We start from the raw sequence: 10,399 nt of genomic DNA, 5'->3' as shown, positions 1-10,399 counted from the left end.
TAAAATTGGAGATGTTTGGGTATTTGCCATGCACACATAGCAGTAATGAGGGACTCTCTTCCTCGATTTTGGGGCTTGGAGTCTGACTCCCTGAGATATTTGAGCCCTGAGCTCCCATGGTGAAGTCACACCAAAATGTGGAACTTTGGCTTTTCCTCCTTTTAGCACTGGGTTCAAGCACATACTTTGCAGATTGCTCCAGGAGGTACGGGTGCTGCAGTACTCACAGCTCCTCACTTTCTGCAATTACACATCTCCCGTAGGTTTCATCAGATCCAATAACACAAATCCTAAAAGGAAATGAATGTCCAAAGCCGCCATCACCTCTGGGTCCATTTGGACTCACCTGGGTTGGATCGTGAAGCGACAGCTGTGCGTGCACAAAGCCCTTTGGGACGTGATCCCATGTACACAGTGGGGTTGTTCACCAGCAAAAAAATGTTTTTTTGGGTCTGATGTGAGAAAGAAAGAAGCAGCAAAATATTCCCTGCTTCCTTTGACTTTTCTGGGCCTGTTGGTCGGCATGGCCATGTGGGCATCCCACACCTCCTGCGTCTCCTGGAGGTCCTGCAAACTGCAAGGGGAACCACAGAGCTGTTACTCGACTGCAAAAAAAGTGTTCAGGGGGAAAATTGTCTCCAGTCATTCTCATTTTGCATGTGATTTTTCCTACATATGTTTCTAATCATTAAGAAATTCTGTAGCTTAAATAATGCTCTGGAAGTACGGTAACTGTTGGACTACATTCTGTTGTAACCTTATTGAATTTCACTTCTCTGGAAAAAATAATGGGATACTATATCTTGAAAAACAAATGGTAATTGAGTTTTTAACAGAATGTTTCTCTTTGTGTTTCAAAACCTTCTGCACACAGTTAGACATCTAGCCAGGGAAGAAGGTACAAAGCATATGGGCCAATTTCTGTCTGTTGGCTGATCAAGATGCCTTAATACTTAAGCAGTGATGGGTGTGTGTCCATGCAATATGGCACAGTGTATCTCTCTGCCCGATACCCACGAGCTCAGGTGAGATGGCCAGAATTTTTATACTATGGTTAGAAGAGCATTCTAGGAGGAAACGGGGAAGGTGGGCTTACAACCTGCTCCCTATTAGGTGTTGGCATACCATCCTCATCCTGCATGAATTCACATTTTGGCTATTAGACAACAAAGGGTTTATATTCCTGTGCTTGTGGTGCTGCCCAGGGACACAGGCTTACCTTCTAGGTGACAAGGTTTTGCAGAAACTGCAGAAATAAGAATTGTCCAACACTTTTTCTTTGCCCACAAGCCGTAGTGCTGTGATTTCCTGAGTTCTCTGGGGATTTACACATCACTGTGCTCTGATTTGATTAAAAGCTGGGACCCGAAACAGCACCATTGCAATGGTAACTTACAGGTGTTATTGCCTACCGAGATTAGGAGAGGCGTGGTAATGCTGGAGTGCTCTTCCCTGATTTTTAATAAATCTACCAAGTTAGGGACTTTGTGAAGAGATGCATTTGGACATGGGAATCTTCAAGGCAAAGTAATAGGCATGAGGTTTCTGACTGACAAGACACATGTGAGTACATGCAAAATGTGCTCCTCCAGCTAAAAATAACATTTCTCCTGTCAACCACGATGCATCCACCCCCACAACACCACCCAGAAGAACACATTAACACCTTGGCTTTGCACGTAGCCCAATTCACAGCAGCCACAAGTGGTAGAGGGATCTGCACTCTGTGTGCATGCTGACAAATCATATGGCATAGCGAAGAACAGAGGAGTGAAACTGGGCTAGCAGAAGTTGACGCCTTATCATCACAGTCCCTTTGAGCATGCTGTAGGCTGACACCTCCACCAACCGAGTCATCTCCCCGATGCCAGGATGAAGAGCACGAGCCCACTATCCTGATTTAGCCTCCGAGGCTCATCTCACCACACTGAGAGGGTGCAGTGATGTAAAGAGACAAGGGATCAGCCTTGCACCAGCAAGGGGGACAAGCAAAGAGTGCCCAACCACCACTGCTCACAGCTGTGCTACAGTGATGGTACAGTACAGACCAGTGATGTGCAGCGTTTCCCCCATTACGGATCCACAGTTTGTGCCCAATCCCAAAACCTGTAAATAATATTTCAAACCTAAGAGTGTTGGGTTGCAGATAGGCATCATTGTTAAGGAGGAATCCTGTGCTAAGGTGCAATTCTGTCATGCAGTCTGTATGTGGTATAGCAGTCAATAAGTAGTAAAGCACATGGACAGTAAAGAGAAATAGAAATATCAACATCTTTTGCCCAAAGATTATTTCCCATGAATATATGCTGTTGTGTTGCTGTTTTGTTTTGTTTTATTTTGTTTTTCTAAAAAATTAAAGCCTTCTAGAAAATGTTGAAGAAAATAAAAAATTACCATACACAGAATCCCAAAATTGCAGAGGTGGGAAGAGACCTCAAGAGATCATCAAGTCCAACCCCCCTGCTGAAGCAGTTCCCTACAATAGGTCACGCAGGTAGGCATCCAGATGGGTCTTGAATATTTCCATAGGAGACACTGCCACCACTTTGGGCAGCCTGTTCCAGTGCTTCATTCCCTTCACCATAAAGAAGTTCTTCCACATGTCAATATGGAACTTCCTATGTTCAAGTTTTAGACCATTACTCCTTGTCCTATCACTACGTACCACCAAGAAGAGCCTGGCCTCATGCATTTGCCTCCCATCTCCCACCATATATATTTATGAACATTTATTGGATCCCCTCTCAGTGTTCTTTTCCCCAGGCTAAACAGATCTGGGCTCGACTATCAGTCTCACCATAATTTCTAGGCCAGCCATTTTGAAATCATTATCGACAGTTCTGCATCAGTATAAATGTAGTTTGTGAAGTGCAGTTCTTAAGGGGTGACATACATATAGATAGACAGATATAAAAGATGTGGAAACAAATCAAAGCTAAAATATTGGCAACTGACTCGAGGGTGGTTCACGGACATGGAGGTCACTGTCGGTCCATTGCAGCCTTCCTCTGGACAGCATGAAGCTTTATTCAGAGGAGCTTTGTGAAAATCTGGGAGATTAAAATAAGTAAGTTCCAATCTCTCCTTTAGCCAACAAGCACATGAGCCTGTGTTCTCACTCTCAAAATTAAGCTCCTTTAACTCTCATCTAAGTTGAACCTAGAGCTTTTACAGTGCTTCCCTTGTCCGAACTTCACCTGACTCCAGCAAAGCTGAGCAGGCTTTGGTGGGTGCTGAAGGCATCTAGCCCTTCCCAGACAGTGCTTAGAGCTTAACAGGATCAGCCCCTTGGCAACTCGCATGCTGTCCATCACCTCAGATGCCTTACAGTTTTTAAATTATGCAATATCTACCATGTGTAATTAGCTAAGTATCATGGTTTTGTGATTTTTGGTTTTCGGTATTCCACATCATAACACCATGTAGTGCACTGCAAGTTAAAGCATTAATGTTCCAATTCCAGGTACCTGTCTCAGTACGCCATAGAAGTCATGGGATCTGGCTCTTCCTAGTTGGGTGATCTCTTACCACCTTGCAGAGGGTGCTGGAGGGTGCTTTCCTAGCCGTTCCAAGCTTTTCAGGTTTGACTGGTCTCAGGAACTCTCTCTCTTTCCTATTTTATTTGGTTTATTAGTCTCAATTTCAATTAGATTGTATTCTATTGTGTTATCTTGCATTCTGTTATCATAGTTAGTAAAATAAGTTTTCCTCCATAGATCATTGCCGCTGTTTCTTTTCCCTTCCTTGGGCCTAGCTCCCATCTTCCTACCCCTTTTCCCTTTTTCTTCCCATTTTGTGGGGTCGGGGGGGCTCAGGGGCCTACTGCCCCCCTGTCATGGGCGTAGATTGATCTAGTTTACTCCGTGACAGTAAGCTGCTTTCTCTTAACCTCAAATGTTTGTAATGCTTATAATCCCGGTTAGGTGTCTGTATAAAGGAGCTCCTTGTTAAGGGCGGAGGGGAGGAATTTTCTTCTATAAGGAAATTAGGTCCTTGACTGAGATGTAAAGCCAAAGGTTTTAAAGATTGCTTTTGTTTGGCAGATGTTTGAAGGGCTGTTGTTGAAGGTCCCAGTGTTTAAATTACTCAGCAAGTCATCACTGGGCACAAGCTGTCTGTGCAAAGCCCAGGAGCTATGGACATCCTCATTATTTTTCTTCACTAGTCCCTCCTTACTCCTGTTTCAGCAAGTTGAACACCAGCATCAAGTGCTTTCCTGGGACGAAAAACCGGGAGTTCGTCAACCAACATGGAGTTTCGCTTTTGGTCCATTTCCCAGTTGGAAAAGCTGAACGTTTCAATGCTCTTGGCGGTTCTTGTCATGTTTCTTCTGATTGCTGACTTTGTGAGAAAGAGGCGTCCCAGGAATTTCCCTCCAGGGCCACAGCTATTTCCACTTGTGGGAACCATTGTGGATTTAAGGCAACCTCTCCATCTTGAGATGCAGAAGGTAAGACCTTCATGGACATTTCTCCTACTATTAATATTGTACCTTTTCAGTGATTTTTGTCACTTATCAAAGGCAAAGCAAAGGCAACTTCTGGTTTACAAGGTGTGTAATAACAATGTAGACAACTATTGGGTTTATCCCTTACCACCATCCCCTCTTCCAAAGGAACTGGACGGTTTCATCAGAAGGGAATTTGTACCAGAGGAATGTCTGCATGTTCCTCCTTTTTCTTCCCATTTCAACACAACTATTGTGTGCTTCAGCCCAGGAAGAGTTTGGAGGGTATGGGTCAGGATGGGTGAGGGACAGTGGGAAACAAACTGTTTGAACAGGGAACTTCGCCTCTGAAAATTGTATTGTCATTGTCTTTGCCCAGAGATCTGCAATTTGCACCATTACATCTGAAAGAAAGACTAAGGTCCAGAGTTAAACACCTCCATGGTTTTTTCTGTGTCACAGAAAGAGGCAGTGATAACTTTAGAAAGGTTTCATGAGCTTTGACTCCCACCAAAGCCAACAACAGAGTGATAGCTGATACATGTGGAGTACCTTGTCTGAGAGAGTGGGAGATAAGGTTCTGATGTGCTGGTTGCAAGTATCCTTCTGGTGATTGACTTTTAGTCTCTTGCTTCAATTTAAAAGAGGACCCTATCTCATCTACCCCAGCCATTAGCAGGGCTATCCCCCAGGGAACAGAGACAGTATGCTCAGGTCATTTTATCAACATTTATAATTATTACTAATAAAATTAATCACATTCATTTGCAAGCACTGGCAGAGCTGCCCATTTGATCCTAGGCTCATTTCACTAGCCACCATGTGAGTTCAGGGTGACCATGCATGTCCTCTCCTGCAGAGTCACGCCGAGGAGCATGCACGTTGAATTCCTTGGCAAATGAGGACCCAAGAGAGGATATAATTGTCCTCTGCCCTTATACATCAGGGAGCTAAATGCTGAAGAGGAGAGGCTAATGCTAGCAATGTCCATGCAAGGAAAATGGCTATAAATTGGCTATAAATGCATTCAGGCTTAAAATTAGAGGAAGTTTTCTGAGCATCAGCAGTTGGAGCCACTTTCTAACTGTGACAGCTGGAGCAAGAAATCTCACTACTTTAAACAAAGTTGGTGAAATAGACTATGTGTTGTGCCTTGCTTTCAGCAGCAAGAGCCTGGTGTCGGTGACCCAGGTGGAGCCTTTGCCTCCTTCACTCTTTTGGTGAAGAAGAGGGAAGGAGCAGGTGCCCATCAGTCCAAAAGTCCTTGGGTTCAAGTTAAATTGACACAACAGCCTGGTGAAAGCCAGTATGCAAATCATCCTTGCCACACCACAGCTCACTAATATTTCTTATGTCGTCTCCAGCCTTTGCAGAATAGTTTAGGTTGGGTGGGACCCATGGAAGACTTGGGTTTGGATTTTTCTTAAGCCCAACTCAATGCTCCAAATGGAACTAAACTCAAAGTTTGATCCCAGGTCTTGTCCGTCTTCTTGCTCTCAGAGAGTAATGGACTCTCTTTCAGCTTACTGCAAGGTATGGGAACATCTTCAGCGTGCAGTTCGGAGGTCTGACTTTTGTGGTAGTCAGTGGGTACCAGATGGTGAGAGAAGCTCTTGTCCACCAGGCTGAAATATTTGCAGATCGGCCACATATTCCACTTCTCCAAGAAATTTTTAGAGGCTTTGGTAAGTATAGCTTTCAACATTTTGGCAATCTATTTGCAGTGATAACAATTAGAGTAAAGGAGGCCGAATTCAGCCCTCAGTAACTGTGCCAATAAAAGCCTGTTTGTAGAGGAAGACAAGAACTGAACTCAGCCTAATAATCTCACAGGTATATATTTGAACCTGTCTGGGATTTAGGGATAAGTCGGGGATCAACGTGATGTGTTGAGTCGGGTGAAAGACAAGAAACAAATGCAGGCTGTCCAGTGTCTCTTGAAGAGTGTTCCCCTTGGATTTATCTCCCCTTTACTTTCTTTCCCTGGCTACACGTAGCTCCAGAGGCGGGTTCTGCTGCTCCTGCAGCAGCTCTGCCAGCAGCGTGATCGTACTCAGAGTATTTTGGCTTACACCTTTTTTTCCCACGCAAAGTGACAAAGAAGAAAATCCATAAAGCTAGATATTTAGCATAAGCCAGTTACCCTTGAATTTTAATTCCCAGGCGAAGCTATAGCTTCTCAATGTCTGCTGTTCTTATTTGCTTCGGTTTGGGGTTTTTAAGACCGATGGCCATTTCTGAATCCTGTCACTCACATTCCACACAGAGCTAGCTTTTGTTTGTCTGTTTTTCTACAGGTCTTATATCCTCAAATGGGCACATATGGAGGCAACAGAGAAAGTTTGTTTTAGCAACGCTGAAAAACACTGTGGTCAGTTTTGAGTCAAAAGTGCAAGAAGAGAGCCGGTACCTCGTGGAGGCGATGGAGGAAGAGAAGGGTAGGCAGTCCTTGGGCAGCACTGTGCCCAAAGCTTTCAGCCAGCCTCTTACCAGATGAGTTCACACCAGTGTGACTCCTAATATGCAGAGCAACTCTGCAGTAGCACAGATCTCTATCTTAGGTTTCCAGATTCTGCCTTTTAGGTCTGCCATTTCAATTCTTCCTTACTAGAATTAAACGAATATATAGTAGATGCTTATTAAAATCGGTATGTTTATGTGTCTAAGAAAGCCCTTTCTGTAGCCTGCAAAGGCAGAAATGCAGCTCTCATGATATCAAGCACATTCTCTCAAAGGCTCCGTTAACCTCTGCTTGTCCTTGGCTTTGCAAAGTATTTTAAAACTTGTTTAGTCAGGCTTTCCTTTTGTATCATGCACAGATGAAGCGTGTGCTTTGCTCTTTTATGGTCCAGCTTTTAAGAAGTGCCAGAGAGATATTAGTAAGAATAATTTGTATGTTGGTATATGGGTGATGTAGCACTTCAGCTTTAAATAGAAGCAGATGGGGTTTAGCTAATTCTATGGAGCTATATATAGTAAACAAGAAAGATCTAAATAGGAATTGTGAAATTATATACTGAACTTGCTCCATTTTAATTGCAGTTGCTTTGAACAGGCCAAATACTTCATGTTGCCAATTGATTATAGTCCTTTATAGACCTAATCAATAAACTAATTAAGCTGCAGTTTCGGGCCTTTCTTCCCATTAGTAATGACAAATAGTGATCTTGTCCATCACTCCAGTATCTGAGCACCAGCCCAGCTTAATTACTTTCTCAGAATGGAGAGATGAGCAGTGCTGTGCATGGTGCCTTGCATCTCAACACGATGCTCCCCACTGCGCCGGCACAGCTCAGAGCCATGCTGGACTCATTACAGATATTACTCTCTCCTATCACAGCAAGTAGTGATCTGGGCTTTCTAAATGTGCTCTGGGAGATGGTGGCCTCTGCTCAATAGCTCTCCTGAGGAAAGCAGATGTGATGAGCATCACGCCACGCTTTGCTCCTTTAGGAGCCAGTGTGCATCATGTCTGTTGGCCATGTGAGCTATTGCTGGATTTTCCTGCTTGAATACTTCGTGGTGCGTGGCCAAAGGCCAATACAATGACATATTTGCAGTGTGACTGGTCTTAAGTTTCCTGCCCCAGGCAAAGGTTTGAAGGGACCTTCTCTTGGTGTTTAAGATGGACACCAATGATGAGCAAACAAACCCAACAGCCATAACTACTTGTTTACACTGGGAAAAGGCTCAGATCCTGTTTCAGAAGCTCAGTGCTAACACTGGGCTGTGCCACAGCCTAGATGGAAGGGGATGTCCTCGGGAAAGGATGCTGAGGCATACAGCACCCAGCTTTTAGAGGTAGTGGGGATCCCAAGACAAGGGTGAAGCCTCAGCATCACCATGAGTAGGTAGTAGGTGAGGCCTTACCCCATTTTCACATCTGTTGTGTACAGAGTGCTATATCTGAGATTAAAGACCAAGCCTCACAGTTTTCATTTTGTTCCCCTCAGGGCAACCGTTTGACCCTCATTACAAAATTAATAGCGCTGTTTCAAACATTATCTGTTCCATAACTTTTGGGAACCGCTTCGACTACCATGACAGCAACTTCCAGGAATTACTGCACTTGCTCGCAGAAACACTGCTGCTGATAGGAAGCTTCTGGGGCCAGGTAAAACCTTTTTAACTTCAGCTCCATGTAAGCGCTTGGAAATGAGTTTCTAAGGTACTGAAGTAATCTGCTTTTCCCTGTAGAAAAAGAGTCGTGTTGTAAGAGAAATGACCGTGGGTATTAATTTACATGAGGCTGGGTTAATCCATTAAATCCATCAGGAAAGCAAGCGAGTTAAAATGATTGAGGTACATGGAGGAAAAAAGATTGTGGGATTGTAAAGTCAACCTTGTACCAAGCAGAACAGAAGAGCAATGGAAAAATGGAAAAAATACCTTTTAAATATCTACATTTCTACAAAAAGAAAATAGTAGCACTCAGTCAAAATTCCCATCTCCTCCCTTCTACCCCTTTCCCAACCAGATTCTGCATGCTTGTATTGTATGACAAGATGAGTGAGACCCTGAGTTTATTACCAAAGTAGATGGCTCTGGGGGCTGCCATAGTTTCTGTATTGCCACACACCTTGAACCAGACAAATTGGTCCCTGCCAACCCCAACACCAGTGGGCTCCTCCTCATTGACTTAGTTGACCTTTGTCTCAAAACTGATTTATCCTTTGAGCAAGTGGAACTAACAATTTGTACTACCATCTCAACTGTGAGACCTGATCTTTTTTCACCCCAGTAAGTGCTTTTGTGCTCTGTTTGATTTCTCACCAGCTGTATAATGCTTTCCCTTTGATAATGAGATGGCTACCAGGGCCCTTCAGGAAAATCTTCAGGCACTGGGAGAAACTTCAGCATTTTGTGAGGGGAGTGATTGCAAAACACAAGGAGAACTTGGACCAGTCTGACGTGGGAGATTACATTGACTGTTACTTAAAGGAAATAGAAAAGGTGAGAGGGAAATACCTAAGGCCACTTAAAGCTTAATCACAAAAATGAGCAGACAAGACCCAAGGCAACTTTGTTAGAAGGGCTTTTTCCTCCCTTACCTCTTTCATGTCAGATTTTTTAGCAGCAGCAGCAGGATTTTGATCGCTTTCAAAACACATTAGATTTTTTTTTTTCATTTGGAAGTATTTACACTTAATCTTCTATTTCTCATTCTGTCAACTGGCATAGGAGGGCTCTCGGGGAACTTATTCATGTTCCTATGAGAATTTGCAGGAGGGCGTTTTGGTTTTGGGTTGGGTTTTTGAAAGCATCCCCTCCCTAATAAGCACTTCTACTGTCTTCTTTTTATGTAAGTTTAAGGGTGACACCAACTCCTATTTTCATGAGGAAAATCTGCTCTGCTCCACACTGGACCTCTTCTTGACTGGGACAGAGACAACAGCAACCGCCATCCGTTGGGCTCTGCTCTACATGGCCGTGTACCCCCACATTCAGGGTAGGGCCACTGATGGGTCTTTCATCACATAGCCCAAAACCAGATAAGTGAAACAAAAAACTGAGTTGTTTCTAGGCTCACCACACAGGACACGTGCAGTGGAAATGCTAAGTCACTGCTTGAACCACTGATTGAACACCTGATGGAAAGGCAGGGCAAACACAGGAGAGCTCAGGTGCATGGAGTGTGCCTGAATGACTTGAAAGGGTGGAGCCAGGATCCACTCTTTCCCAGACTTCATTTAAGGGTTGGCAGTGGAGGTAAGAGTATCTTGTTTGAGATCTCTGTTTATCCGAGGACTGTGTGGGCCTTTCTGAGGTAAGTGAATTCTTTTTGCTTTTTCTACACCTACTGCTATTACATCTGAGCAGCCCATCCCTCACCTTAGTACAAGACCTTGCTCCCTTCCTTCTTGTAACAGACATGCTTGTGGCCCAGTTTTCTCATTCAGAGCTTTTTGAGCGTGCGCACGCACACACACACACACACACATATATATATAT

The 10,399-nt window shown here is 43.9% G+C and overlaps 1 protein-coding gene across 1 annotated transcript; it reads left to right on the top strand.

Annotated features, from left to right (window-relative positions):
* Nucleotides 1-4,056: 4,056 nt before the first annotated feature.
* Nucleotides 4,057-10,358, top strand: LOC100549121 (cytochrome P450 2J2-like). The gene is made up of 6 exons (XM_031554948.1): nt 4,057-4,450; nt 5,970-6,132; nt 6,745-6,885; nt 8,401-8,561; nt 9,224-9,400; nt 9,755-10,358. The coding sequence occupies exons 1-6, from the start codon at nt 4,250-4,252 to the stop codon at nt 9,926-9,928; spliced, it is 1,017 nt and encodes a 338-aa protein (XP_031410808.1). The 5' UTR covers nt 4,057-4,249; the 3' UTR covers nt 9,929-10,358.
* The last annotated feature ends 41 nt before the right edge of the window (nt 10,359-10,399 follow it).

This window comes from Meleagris gallopavo, chromosome 10 (assembly GCF_000146605.3).
Source record: "Meleagris gallopavo isolate NT-WF06-2002-E0010 breed Aviagen turkey brand Nicholas breeding stock chromosome 10, Turkey_5.1, whole genome shotgun sequence".
In the NCBI taxonomy this organism is placed as follows: domain Eukaryota; kingdom Metazoa; phylum Chordata; class Aves; order Galliformes; family Phasianidae; genus Meleagris; species Meleagris gallopavo.
The sequence above is the reverse complement of the archived record's forward strand: the minus strand, read 5'-3'. Positions and strand labels throughout refer to the sequence as shown.

Coding starts and splice junctions, on each gene's coding strand:
- LOC100549121 (XM_031554948.1), top strand. CDS start 4,250: ATGGAGTTTCGCTTTTGGTCCATTTCCCAGTTGGAAAAGCTGAACGTT. Junction 4,451..5,969: donor TCCATCTTGAGATGCAGAAG/GTAAGACCTTCA, acceptor ACTCTCTTTCAG/CTTACTGCAAGGTATGGGAA. Junction 9,401..9,754: donor ACTTAAAGGAAATAGAAAAG/GTGAGAGGGAAA, acceptor TTTTTATGTAAG/TTTAAGGGTGACACCAACTC.